The 14,596-nt window shown below is 42.7% G+C and overlaps 1 protein-coding gene across 1 annotated transcript in view; it reads left to right on the top strand.

Moving 5' to 3' along the window:
- The window catches only part of Cmss1 (cms1 ribosomal small subunit homolog), a 280,080-nt gene that overhangs the window by 255,516 nt on the left and 9,968 nt on the right, over nucleotides 1-14,596 (top strand). Inside the window, exons 2-4 of the mRNA XM_051191707.1 lie at nucleotides 5,158-5,249; nucleotides 9,215-9,286; nucleotides 10,864-10,993. Coding sequence (XP_051047664.1) covers nucleotides 5,158-5,249; nucleotides 9,215-9,286; nucleotides 10,864-10,993 — 294 coding nt within the window. The remainder of the gene's footprint in view (nucleotides 1-5,157; nucleotides 5,250-9,214; nucleotides 9,287-10,863; nucleotides 10,994-14,596) is intronic.

Raw genomic sequence — 14,596 nt, 5'->3', positions numbered from 1 at the left:
TGGGACGATTTTGCAAAATGGGTAGTGCATTGAATAAAGCCTGGCACTCTGTCATCAACCTTGTCTCAGTTTCCACCTCTGTAAAATGGGCAGCAATCACAGTAGCCCCTATCTCTAAGACTCACATGAGGGTTGAATTAATTTTCCCAAAGCGTTTAGAAGTGTCTTGTATGAAAACACGGATTATATAAGCATTGCCCTTGTTACTGCACTATAGTCTAGGAAGGGAGAATTTATACAGTGCTTCCAGATGCACCAAATATACTCATCCAGTAAACTCTGCCAAAATACTGAGTTGCAGAATGCTACCACTGTTATTCACAGCCTGTTCACCTAGATCACAATTTGGCAGTTGGAACTAAATGTACAGATATTTCTGGCTAAAGCAGACTAGAAAGGACCATGAACATACGGCACTGAAGTTTGGAGCCATGTCACTTGAGCCAACTTATCTTTACCTCTTGCAGCTAAAAACAAAGTAGGATTCGGGGTGGGGGCTGCTTTTTCATGATTCTACCTGAAAAACTGTCCCCTGGTTCTCATATGACATATATGTAATGTTGGTCACAAAGGTAACAGAAGTCCTGAGGCCCCAAGTTTTGGGCATAGAAGGCTCTTCCCCCTGTCACTGAGGCCAGATGGGAGCATGAGAATCCACAGGCTAAGTGAGGGCTCTGGCCCTGGAATGGGCTAGTGGTTTGCAAAGAGCATTTTCTGTGTGTATTTTACACAAAGAAAGACATTGAGGAAGCTGGAGAGATGGCTCAATGGCTTAGAGCACTTGCTGCTCTTGCAGAAGAACCAAGCTCACGTCCCAACACCCACATCAAGTATTAACTCACAGATAGGACATCTAGTTCCAGGGGAGCCACCTGGCTCTTCTAGACTCCACAGGGACCTGCACACATGTGGCACACGTGCAGATAAGCAAGAACACATGTACATAGAAAATAAATACATATTTACTCTTGTGTGTATGTAAGTAAATATGTAGCCCTGACTGTCCTAGAACTGTCTATGTAGACCCGGCTGGCCTTGAACTTACAGAGTGCCTAACTGCCTCTGCTTCCCAAGTACTATGATCAAAGGCATGTGCTACTATGCCAGAGTCATCTTTGACTTTTTTTTTTTTTTTAAGAAATACACAGAATATTACTAAACTAGGGCAGTCAGCCTTTTAGATAACAACCAGGATTTAGCTCAGCTGATTTAAAAGTGGCAGGAGAAACATTAGCATTTAAGCAGCTCAGACTTTCTTCAGCCAGCTTCTTTCCAAGGAGCTCTTGTTGCGAATGCTCTATCTCTCTCAGAATGTCAGGGCCCAGAAAGCAACTTGGTTTCACGCATTGCTACCCTGCTCCAAATTTTTGGCTTTTAAGTTTCCTGTGGGAAGTGCAGCATATTTTGTAAGCAAGGCTCTAAATCTGTTGCTAGGGACATCCCAGACTGAAGTAGAACCATTGTTGGAATTTGTATGAAACTGTGGCTGTTGCCATTAGAAATGACAATTAATGGGGGCGGGGGGGGGGGGAGACTTGCTCCCACTCCCCATTTGGAATTGTCCCACGTTCAAAAGACCAAAGAATGTTGCATAACAGAGTACCGGCTCAGACCTTTGCCCTAAAACATTTCTTCTGTCAGATCTTTTGGAAGAAGAAGGCGCTTAATAAGAGATAGAGATGGTTAGATCTTGCCCAGTTGAAGACAAAAGAGGAAACGTAAGAGCCAGTGAGGATGAGGCACAGATGACATAAGCTATTTCAGCATGAAGCCCCATAAATCAATGTAAGCCTTCAGAAGACTTCTGGAGCTCCAGCATCCAGACACGTAGACCCTAGACCGGCATGGCCAAGCATGGCAAGACGACACCAGCCTGCTCTGTTGAACAGCCCTATCACAGTGGCCGGATATGATATGCTGGCATAATAGACTGGGACTTGAGTCTGCAACCCTTCCTCTCCCATCCCCTCCCCTCACTGTGTCCTGCATGGTCCAAGTGTGGGAACGTGTGCTTTGCTTAGTGATGCTGCTGGGAGTCTCTTAATGAGCTGGGAACATGGTTCTTGAAGAGAGTTCTGAGCCCTGGTCCTCCTGGCCAAGTAAAACAATCTGGCTCCAAGGGATGAGTAATTGTAGGGAAACTCTTTAGAGCGTTTAAGACTCTATATGCAGCATTACTTCTCAGTTCATGTGATGTAGCTTTCCCAGAGAACAGCCAAACACTTAGAAATACAGAAGAAAGGTTACTGCTCCCCAGGTGAAAACAAAGTCAGAACATAATTATCTGGGAGCAATTGAACAGGAAGCCGTTAAAAGTTCCCGAACTGCCATGTGCCACTATACCTAGGGTGTGTATAATTAAAAAAAGGAAAAAAAATTGTTAGAATCAACACTAAAAATTGGCATGTTCAAAATGAAGTGAAGAGTTCTTCATAGGTGTGTAAATGATTAAGAGATGAGTGTTCATGAACAGAAAAGTCCCAAAACACACCAGTTTGCCACCACTCAGGAGACTAAGACGGGGGATTTTCAAGGTAGTTCAGTAGTTAAGAGCAACTGTTGCTCTCATAGAGGACCTGGGTTCTGTTTCCAGCGCCCAATGGCAGCTCAAACACATCTGTGACTCCAGGTCCAGGGGACCTGATGCCCGCCTCTGACCTCCAGAGTGCCAGGCATGTACATGGTGCACATTCATACATGCAGGCCAAAATTCAAGCATAATAAATGAATGAATAAATAAAATAGACCGAGAAAGACCCTAAGGCAGAGAGATTATGAGTTTGACGCCAGCCTGGGATGTATGGCAAGATCCTGACTCAAATAAACAATAAAAAATCAAAACAGGTTTATCTATGATCATACACAGGAGCATCTATCAAACAATTAGAAACTTTACAAAAAAAAAAAAAAAAAAAAAAACCTTGAAACCTCTTTCTATTTTTAACTTTCATGTAGTAAGTCAATGTTCGGCAAACTAAGACCCATGGCCAAATCCAGTAAAAATGTTACTGTAAAGTTTATCAGACCCCAACTACTTGCATTCACTCTACTGTACCTAAAACTTCTTATGCACAATAGCAGGTTTGAGCAACACCAATAGTGGCCATAAGTGCTGTGCCTACTAGCACAACTGCTATGCAGCCAATCACCTACCCTCTGGATGGTCATTTACCTCACGTTTGCAGATTCCTGTGCAAGACAATACAGAAACTAAGTTGTAATATATATATAATTTATTAGAGTTGTTTAGTGGCTATGTTCCAACTAGTTCAACAATGACTATCTGCCAACAGAAAGTCCAAGAATCCAGTTTGGCCCATGAGGCGGGGTGTCACAGCTGCTCTTCACTATAAGCCAGAAGTAGGCTCTAATGCCAGTGAAGAAAACGAACTTGCCAATGAGAGCAAGCAGGCAAAGAGCAAAAGCTTCTTTCTTCCATATTCTTTATTTAGGCTGCCACCAGAAGGGATGGTCCAGATTAAAGGCAGATCTTCCTCCTCAAAAGATCTGGATTGGATAAAGTGATCTTCCACTTCAAATGATTTAAGAAAAATCCCTCAGAGTTGTGCCCCTCTGCTTGGAATTTGTTAATTCCAGGTATAGTGGAGTTGACAGCCAAGAATAGCCATCATAGTAAGAATGGGTTGTGATTTAAATAACATTCCTCCACAAACCCTTAAAGAGCAGTTGACTGTATCAAGCCATAGTCAGCATCCATCTCTAGGCCTTGATGCTGGGAAATTGGACTTTAGATACTTACAGGGAGATTAAGGCAAACGCTGAGAGAAAACTGAGCAGCCTTCTGTTTGTAATTGATACTGTTGCCATGGGTCTGAAAAGGACGATGTCCTTGCTTCCTCTTTTGGAAAAATTCAACCAATCCCATCTGGCTGTGTGGTTTTTAATGGTCCTCGGGGAGTTGGAGAAATGCAGCCCTGTCTTGGTGCCTCTGCTTCACAGGCTGAATGACCCACTGGGACTGAGTGGGACAGGCCTGGAGTCACCTCACATCCCGGCAGCCCTGAAGAACTGGCTAGCTTGGGCCGCTATACTTTTCTTTTCACTGTTCTCTTAATGGAAATCACAGAGCCACCATCCTCACTTCAGAGGAGCAGTTTCCTCTTTTGGAACCAAAGAATGTCAAGCCAAGGAAACAGCTAAAGTGTTCAAGCCACAGTGGCTAGGTGATCTCATTTTATGTTAAAGGTTTCAAAAGATGAAGTAATTTTTGGAGCAAGAAGTAACTGAGATTCAGAGTATTTGATTAACAAGGTATTTTAAATATTTCTCATGGGCATAGAGTCTTCTAACTATATTATCTATTTCAACTAGATTAGCAAAACGTAGATTATATTTTGCAGCTAGCAAATTCTAGGGGATGGAGAAATACAGAGTCCAAAACTCTTCCCCCCTCTCTTTATATTTAGGTTATTCTTTTTGTCTTAAAGTTAGTGTTAAAGCTAACAGTAGTATGTGAAAATATTTGCATTAGGAATTTAACGTTTTTAGAGCCAGGCATAGTGGCACAGAGGCAAGTGGAGTTCAAGGCCAGCCTGGTCTATAATGCAGGTTCCAGGACAGCCAGGGTTGTTAAACAGGAAACTCTGTCTTGAAAAAATAAATTTAGCATTTTCACAAGGTAAGTTTGCTGGAGAGATGGCTCAGTTGCCATTTACTGCTCTTGCAAATGACATGGGTTCAGTTCCTAGCACCCACATGGCGGCTCATACCATTCATCACTCCAGTACAGGCTATCTGCCCTTTTCTGACCTTGTTGAACACCAGACATGCAGACAAAAATAAAAAAAATAAAAACCCCCACAAATACCCTTCTTCCTCTGCCTCCTGAATGCTGGGACTGCCACACACTACCCCCACCCCACCCTGTTGGATCACACCATAGGGGACATTTCAGACCCAAACTGTACCACATAATAAAATGTTCCCTACTGTTAGGTGATCTTTAGTTTTTGAAATTATAAACAAGAGTGGCATCTGAATGCTTAAATCAGTCTCCAAATTAGAAAGTTTCCATTCAAGTCACCTTCTAGAGGAAGGATTCTGAAGTCAAGAAGTTAAAATCTAAGCCGGTGTTACCAAGGTTGCACTGCGGGGGAGAGGCACTCTCTAACTGTTGAACGTTTTCTCTCCTTTCAGAACCATCCGGTGGCAAGGAAGGAGAAGACACAGAAATGATGCAGCGGGACACAGCCCCAGTTCCTGAGCCATCATCAGAGGAAACCAAACAGGTGACAGTCACTGTGAGCATAGCAGCTATTGGCTCTGAAGTCCCTCCCTAGCCCCGTGGTGGTCATCCGTGGTTTGTGGATAGAGCTGGCTGATTACTGTGAATAGTCACGTACCTCAGGACAGAATGGGATGAGCTGCAAGCTCTCTGATGGCTGGTCCTAGGGTGTGGTCTTCCAACAAAGGAGGCCCTGGAGAAGGATACAGTGATCTGTACCACAGTAGATGTTCGCCTTCCTCATCCTCATCCCTACGCCACAGCTCCTATTCATGATCACTTGTAGCCACTTGATCCCACCTCCCTCCCAGAGCTCTTGAGGACCCTAAAGGCAATGTGACTTCTGCTCTGCCCCATGTTTCCAGCTGCTTTCCCATCACAGGGGCTCTCCATACCTCTCCTCATGGCTGGGTCAGCTCTCCTGGCTAGCATCAGTGGAGATAATGCTATGGATCACTCTGGGCATAGCCAGTGATAGGACAATCCAGGGAACTTTCCTGAAAGCATGTGCTCAGATCTGTTCCTTTGTGTTGTACAGTTAATTTTCTTTTTGTAAATTCTTAGAATCTTTTCTTTATCCACAGTTATCATAAATCCCACAGTGTGCAGTTCTACTCTTATCCATTGTACCATATTTCTGATGAGCTTTCCGTAGAGTAGTAAATGTTCTACAAGGTTTCCTGTAGTCCTGGAAGGGCATTCTTACATTATTTTTCTTCTGCACATTCTTCCCTTCTGATATAACATCTTTTGCAGTAATGTCTTTTTGTTGTGGATGGAGAGGGGAGTGGGGGGGGGAACAGGAGGAGAAGAGAGAGGGGAAACTGTGGTGATTGTGTAAAATAATGAAAAAATGTTAATTAAATGAAGTTTTTTTTTTAAACCCAGATATGGTAGTGCAGTCCTATAATTCCAGTACATGAGAGATAAAAGGACCTCTGTGAGATTGAGGGCAGCCTGGTCTACATAGTGAGCCCCAAGCTTGCCAGGACTATATAGCAAGGCCCTGTCTGTAAAAGAAAAATGCGTGTTTCTATTTTTGTATATACTAAACACACATGATTCTTCAGAATACATAACTTAAGACTATTATAAAGATAGGACATCACTTATGAGTTGTTTAGGTCTTATCCTATGGAAGTGACTTCTAGGAGTAGAGAGTGGCCTGATCTAAGTCTGCCATATTTTCTGTGCTGTCTGCAAGGGTAGACAGCAACCATTATAAGACAGCTGTCTTAATTTAGGAATTTTCACTACTATGATTTGAATCTGAATTTCTCCCCAAACCATTTCACCTTTATGGAAGTCAACCCAATAAATATGGCTTCCTTCTACACACCTTACCACAACCAGCCAAAGGTAACAAACAGATACCAAAAAATAAGTGCTTTGCATTTCCTTTAGGATGATCTAAGAATCTGAAACCAAAGTCTAAGCCCGGTACAGAGCTCTAAAAAAATTATCAAACAAGTCTGTCTGTCTGTGACAGACTGTGTATCTGGCTGCCCTGGATTCAGATTACACTGGCCTTGGAGATCCACCAGCTCTGCTCTCTGGCCTCTGGCCTCTCCCTCTGCCTCTGTTGTGATTAAAGGCATGTGCCACTATACATAGCAGGAATATGGGGTTGTCTTTTCATCTAATTGTGATTCAGATTTGCATCATTATTTTTAACTCCAGAATTGATGAGTTAGTTATACCCTTAATAAGTGAGCTTGTTTTTAGCTTTAACTCATTTCCTGATTGAATTAATCTTCTTTTAAACCTATTAATCTGTAATCAGCACATTAAAACTTCTTATAGAGAATAGGTCCATATGCTGAATAAGAAAACATTATAGGTGTCTATATCCGCTTCCCTACAACCTTCGTAATAGTCAACAAAACTAATGCCAGAATTCTGTTTGTTTGTTCTGTTTTGTTTTGGTGGTTGTGGTGCTGGTTTGGTTGTCTTTGTTGTTGTTTTGAGACAAAGTCTCTGTCTCTGTCTGTCTGTCTGTCTGCCTCCCTCCTCCCTGCCTGCCCATGTCTCTCTCCCTCCCTCCATGGGTGAACTGGAACTTACTATGAACTAACTATGAGGCTTCAAACCCAGGACAAATCTCACTCAGTGCCTGTGGCTCCTCCCAGCACTCCTCACTCTGCCCACTACCCTAAACCTCTCCCTCCCATAGGTGGGGCTTCACTTCCCTTCACCCAGCTGGATCTCTATCAACCATCTTGGCTACCCTCTACCTCTCTCCTCTCACGGTCCAGTTTAATCTGCTGGCCATGATCAGCCTGGACTCTTCGCTTGGGCTACTTTCTCCCTTATCTCTCTCTATAGCTAAAAATCCCTATGCTTTAGGAGTACCCATGTCCTCCTTTATTTCATTTTTCATTCACTGCTCTCATGGCAGTCTTCCTGCCTCAGCCTCCCAAGTGATGGGATTATAGGCCTTCGTCCGGTATCTGCGTCAGGGACTCTACTAATTACATCCAGACCTTTGCCTTAGAAGGAAACGCTCAATGCTTCCTTGTTCTGTAATTAGATGCTTATGGCCATCTGGCATCCCCTGTGACATATTAGCAGGCTTGGCCCAACTTCTTATTGGCATGTACCAATGTTAAATGGACATGAATCTAAATCTACAAGAGAGCTTAACTTTCTGAGCAAGAAAGACAATATCTTTATTTTCTTAGGCTGCAAAGCAATTGTTAGTCACAGGTTTTTTGTTTAAAATGTAAAGAAGCTAAGGATGAAAGATCCCAGTATTATTGAAACAATGTCTGAACACTGCTGTAGTTGCCAAAGTCTTAAGGAAGTTACAGACCATTGTATCCCTCTTTGATTTGAGGCCATGGGCATTCCTAATCTTCAGGTCTTCTTCCTGTTGTTGTGGTTTAAGACAGGATCTCACTATGTAGCTCTGGCTGTCCTGGAACTCACTATGTAGACTAGGCTGGTCTCAAACTCACAGAGATCTGCCTACCTCTGCTTCTCCTGCTGTGGTTAAAGGTGTGTGTTACCATGCCAGGCTTTAATCTGCTCTTTTTCTTAAAAAGATCCATCTATGGTGATAATTTTGAACAGAGCCATAGAAACAAGGTCGCTGCTAGTAACTGACTGAACAGCTCTCCTGTCCTTGGAATAGATGTAACTTTCTTCTTCCATTCCACATCTTACTTGGCAACCTGCTTGAACTGTTGCATAAAGATCCAGCACAGGAAACATTTCATTTTGCTGCTTATGATTAATACATGTGGAACCTGCACATTCCAGTTTATAAATCAAGGTTTTAGTCCAAATTTCCTGCTTTTTCTACTTTAAAGAACAAAACTCGGCTTAAAAATAGCATGAAGGGTCCTTGGGGTTGGAGGCCACTGGCAAAACAATCACTCTTGGTGCTGCAGTGCAGAGCCTGTTTTCAGACTGTTAAGAACATTTATTCTGTGGTCATTTTTAAATGACTACGTGGGTACAGCTGTTTGGCACAGCGAGTTTTGTACAAAAAAGTAAGTAAATGCATCCTACTTTGAATGTTCTCTGCTTGTTGAAAAGGGGGGAGGAGTGGCTACTACAAACAAGGGCAGCTCCTGGAAAACCGTTCACTCTCCTTGCCACGCCACTGTTTTAAGCGCATGCATTTCTGCCTGCAGTTTACAAACCAGCCCCTGGCTTCCCTCGCTCGTCTGCACACGTCAAGCACACATATACATTCACTCGCTCACTCTCTCACTCACTCGCACCTTTTCATCTCTGTTCAAAGATTTTTCCAGTCCTACGTCATCTGTACTTTCTGACTCTCAAATTCTGTCGGTTCAGCTGCTGCTGCCTAACAGCTCCAGTGGGCCTTCCGGCCTCTCTGTGGACTGTTACCAGGATGCTCGGATGAGTCTGTGCCCGGCAGAAAATGCTGTGGGGTTCCTAACAGTCATTGACACCTCATCCTGAGAAGATGAAGGTTTTCTCGTTTATATTTCATTACAGCCTACAGAGTGTTTCTTGACAAAACCCAAGGAAACAAAAGAGGAAACCCGGAAGACCAGGAAGTGGAAAAAGGTATCAACAACAGTTTGTCTCAGTGGCGTGCACACCTGTGGCTTCCATGACACTTTTATATGTCATATATATGTCAACTTATTTCAGTCCCCAACAAAGAGATTCAGAAACTGTCAGATCCCGTGAGATCTGTCAGCTTTCTCTGGGAGTAAGCTTTCTTCGGGGAACTGAAAGTAAACTTTTCTGACACCCGTTTCACTCTTGTGAAACACCAACAGCTTTCTTGCCCACTGGGTTTTCACTGTAGCGTTATACACAGATTCCAATCTAGGAGCCCGTAACTTCTCTTGCCCTCCTCACTCCTCTGCCTTTGTCCAGGAAAATCCCCCGCCTCACACACTAAAGGAGTAACAAAAAGAAAGCAAGTAGAGGAAGGAGTGTTTCTACCTCTAATTCAGGCCATAATTTAAGGAAAAGGCTCGCCTTCCTCTTCAGTGATGTCTCTGAGCGCAGCGCAGACACTGTTGCTCCTACACGGAGCAGCCCTAGCTCTCCCCTTCTACCACAGTCGTGAGACTAGCAATGCAGTTCTTCTCTCCCAGCCAGCAGGGTCTGCTGCTGGAGTCAGAGAGGACATGACTGAGATGAGAGAAAGGGGGGTCCAACCAGTTAGCTGTTGAGCAGCAAGCCTTCAGGGAGAAGTGTGCATACATGTTCTCTTTCCTCACAGATGGCCAAATAGAAAGGTAAGATGTGCCAAATTGGCTGAGGTTTGGCAAGTCCCTAAAGAAATGCCTCAAGTGCACTATGATTATTCAGTCGCACGCCGGGCCTGGAGGAGCATTAGGTTCCAGGGGTTCAAGGTCAGGGTTCTCACTGGTTCAGCTAGGCTGAGGTCATGCTAACATATGCTCATGGTGATGATGTTAGTTCAGTGCCTTTGATGGAACCTTGAGTAGTTCTGACATTGGGAGTGGGGGAGTAAAGAGGAATCACTCTTTCTGTGTCTTTGGAGAAACATTACAAGGAAATAAGGGACGTTTATGACAAAAAAATGGACAATTGTGCTTCCATGTCTTGCATACATTTGATAGACGTTTTATACAAAGCAGTCCACATAAAAAGAGATGGGAGACAGTACGGAGACATCAGTTCTGTTGTGTTTCCGTGGGGCCTTGGCATCGCCAGGAGAGTCAGTAGCATCAAATCCGCTTTCCAGTGAGCACCTGTGCTCAGCTTAGTTCGTCTGCACAGGTCCAATCCGAGGCTCACCTCCTGATAGTCAGGTTGTACAAAAAGCGCTCAAATTCTTCTCTTTCAAGAGTGAATATCGTTTAGGAGTAAAAGAGAAGTTGCCATAGCGACACGACTTCTAGACTTTTAACAGAAAAATACCCTACCACTGAGCTGAATGCAAACTTTTCACTTCTAAAAGATACACACCAGACATTACAAGGAGCCCTTTGAGATCATTTCTTCACTTTTCAAGCATTCACTGTGTCTAAGAGGTATGCAGTATGGTCTCCCATTCAGCTGTCACCAAAAGCTACGTGCCGTTTAAATGCCAGAGAAATAAACCTACGTCACATGCCATTCTAAAATCTAGTGCTCTCCTTTCTTTTCCTTTCTTGTTTTAGAAGAAAATTTCTGAGATTCTTGCAAAATCAGAGCCCAAACCAGGGACCCCTGGAGACCTTCAGCAGCTCATCAAGAACCATTACAGGGACAATCGTTCCGTGATTGAGTTGGAAGAGCTGAACCTACCAGGTATAGCTGGGCTTCAGTTGTCCTAAGGACAGGGAACAGACCATGTCATTTGTTTTCTTTTGTTCCATAGGTATCTCTACCAGCAGAAATTTATACATTTTTCTTGCTCTTAATCGTCTTCCTTCCATCTAATACTTTTTTAACTGTTAGCAATCTATTTGGATACCCAAAAAAAGGTTTTTGCTGAATTGAATGCTAAGATTTGTACATGTACTTTATCTTTTACTGGAAAGATTAATTGTTCAGTACACAATTTTAGCAGGAGTAAATGTCTCTGATGGAAACAGATATTAAACTCACATAAGGACATATCACACTTTGTGTACCCTTCCATTATAAATAAGAACTTTAGCCTTAGGAAACCTGTTAGGCTAGGTCTTGAGTCCCATAACTCGGGAGCCTGAGACAGAAGGATTACAGCACGTGTGAATCCAGCCTGAGCTGTAGAATAAACACCCTATCTCCAAAAAATAACAAGAATTTTTAAATAAGCATTTTAGTTGTTGTGGTCATGGTTTCAGTTTTAGAGTAGTATTTGGGTTGTCCCCAAGACTACTTCAAACCAACTAGCCAAATGTGGTAATAGAATTCTGCATTTCAGAAAAGCCACTATAATTTGAGGTTCAATAGTGTATTTAGGATTTAGAAGATAGTGCAAAAATGCAGTCACTCCTCTGAGCTTTTAGATTATAGTGCATCAGTAAGGCTCCTGGGCAAGGCTAGGAGAAAACAGATGTTATCCTGAAAGTAAACCAAGAGAAGCTTTGGCAACACTGCTCCAGATAAGCTATTTCTAGACTACTGAAAACAGCTAGTGCTACTTTGGGAAGAAGTCAACAGTAGCTGACTTTCCACTACAGCTCTATGCTTTCTAGAAGCTTGAGAAACTGAAGAACAGCCTGTTCCCTGCATAGTTATAATTCTTCTGTGCTATTTTTTCAAGTGCTCTTTGGGATTAGCAGCGGGAGTGCTCCCATCTGCTCTTTTCCAGAACAATTGCCCTTGAGGGAACTGGAGGCATGCACTTGGATTCGAACAGGATCTGGAATCTAAAGTTTACTGAGCCCAGAGGGCCACTCCTTGAGTGTGAGAGCTGCGTCCTGGACACTCTATGGCAGGGGCCAAGTGGTGTCACAAATCCTCTGCTCAAGCCAAAGATGATGTCTAGTTTTCACTGTGACTCAGTCCCCTCTTCTAGTTCTTCCTTAGCATATAACTTGAGCCCTGGGAGGATTTGTGAAGGGCATACTGCTTTCTATGATCTCAGAGAACATCATAAACCTTGACTCTCTGCAGAATTGAGAGCTAAAGGTTATAAGAAAGCCTTGGGATGCATCCAAGTTCCATAATAAGTTTGTGTTATTATATTATTGCTCTGTTAAAATCCCATAACACAGCTGGGTAAATTTATGGACTCGTGAAGTTTCTTTTCTTTTTTGGGGGGGTGGTGGTGATGGGAGATGTCATTCTGTAAAAAAGTTTCTCTTATTGGCTAATGTATAAAGCACTGTTGGCCAATAGGAAAGCAAGATAGGCAGGACTAGGAGACAAGGAGGGTTCCAGGAAGTAGTAGGGAGGAGTCAGCATATAGAGACTGGAGAGAGCAGAACACCGGCCCTTTCTCCGGTAAGATAAGGCCACGTGGAAATACTTAGATTAATAGAAACGGATTAATATTTAAGACAGAGCCAGCAGGGAAAAACAACTTATAAGAGTTGGAAACTGCCAGAAAAAAAAACAGGCTTTATTATCAACTATGAGATGACTACTCTGACACATTGTTAATTAAGGCTTCATGTCTTAGCTCAGGTTCCTATTGCTGTGAGAAGGCACCATGACCACAGCAACACTTATAAAGGAAAACATTTAATTGAGATGACAGCTTACAATTTCAGAGGTCCAGTCCATTATCATCATGACAGGGAGCATGGCTGCACAAGGGCAGATGTGGTGCTGGAGCTGAGAGTCAGGCAACAGAAAGCTGACTGACTACCACACTGAGGGAAGCGTAAGAAAAAGACCTCAAAGCCCACCCCCACAGTCCCATACTTCCTCCAACAAGACCACACCTACTAATAGTGACACTCCCTTTAGGGGCCATTTTCTTTCAACCTACCACACATCATTAGAAGATTTCAGAGAAAAGACCCTAGTCACCCCACCAAGACCAAAAACAGCTTCCAGGTGTAGTAACCATGCTATCTGAAGAGAGAAAAGATGCCATTTGTCATTTGGAATAGGTTAAAGAAGTGATGTAAATAATAAAGTATTGTTCCGATCCAGTTTGTCAAGTGTCCGACCGGATTTTAATCTGAGGTTGCTTGTATTTGAAGGGCAGGAGCATGTCCTCTTAATTACCATTAATTGTGCCATACACTGCCAGCATCTTACACGTGGGAACTTAGTTAGGGATTCCCAGAACAAAGACACAGGGAGCCAGTTAACATCTGCTGTCTCCTGAGAACGGGTTAGGTTTAGATCAGTGACCCTAAGTGCCTATAGTCTAGCTGCAACCAACTAACCCAGGAGTCTCCTCAAAGGAAACACAAGCCACCCTCAGGGACTTAGCCAAGTAGAGTCCATTCCTGTTATCACTTTTGTGTAACGCTCTCCAGATGCATCTGACCCTGTCTCTGCTGGGAGAATTGTAATTGCAAAGGCCATCAAAGTCTCCCTGCCTCTATTGAGGCAACAACTTTGAAAGTATTATGTAATATGAGTTATTATTGTATGTATTATTAAATTAACTCAATTTAATTTGGTCATAGCTCACTCCCTAACACCCTTACATTTACACAGAAACTTTTTCTTATAGAAGGAATTGAGTTAATAACCATAATGTTCCTTTTTTATATATCTCAGGCTCAAAGTGAATGATTATACTCAGAGTTAATATTGTTACATATTCTGCTGTCACTGATCAACAAAGGCCCTGTTTTATTTCGATGTGTTATGTTGTATTTTACAGCTAGGCTGAATTGTTACATTTTGATTACATTATTCCCTTTCTTATACTATGCTTTCTTTCTTCTTAAGTATTTACTCTAGTTGCTACACATTTCTATGTATGCATTCTTAGATGCCATTTGGGTGTATACTTTTATTTTTATCTAAATTACATTTGCAGAGCCTCTCATTCTTTCTTCACTCCACACCGTTCTCAGATATGCCAGATGTGGCTCTGTATACATGAAAGTGATTTCTTTGAGATGCTACATTATGTTCCAGTTCTTTCATCTGTCTTAAGGCACTGGCCCCCTTCCCCAGATGAGGACCTGTATGGCCTCCCACATCTCAGGGTCATAAATTTTGCCCAAATTAATCTTTTTGTGTATCCATTTACAGCACACACAAAGATTTCTTGGCATTGTCTAGCCAGAAAATAAATCAGGGAATCACAGAGCATATAACCTTAGTATTACTACTGTCAAAATAAGTTTATCAGTTGGCATTTCTACCTTGACTTGGTAAATGTTATCATCACCCCACAGTCTCCGTAACTCTGACTGTCCTACATCTTTCTGCTATTTGCCATCCACTGACTGCTCCCTCCTAGCTGTATCTGTTTGCTGCTCTGCATAACTAACGAATTTGAGGTTCTCT

The sequence above is a fragment of the Phodopus roborovskii genome, unplaced genomic scaffold, assembly GCF_943737965.1.
Source record: "Phodopus roborovskii unplaced genomic scaffold, PHOROB, whole genome shotgun sequence".
Lineage (NCBI taxonomy): Eukaryota > Metazoa > Chordata > Mammalia > Rodentia > Cricetidae > Phodopus > Phodopus roborovskii.
Note: the sequence above shows the minus strand (reverse complement) of the source record. Positions and strands in the feature narration are given on the sequence as shown.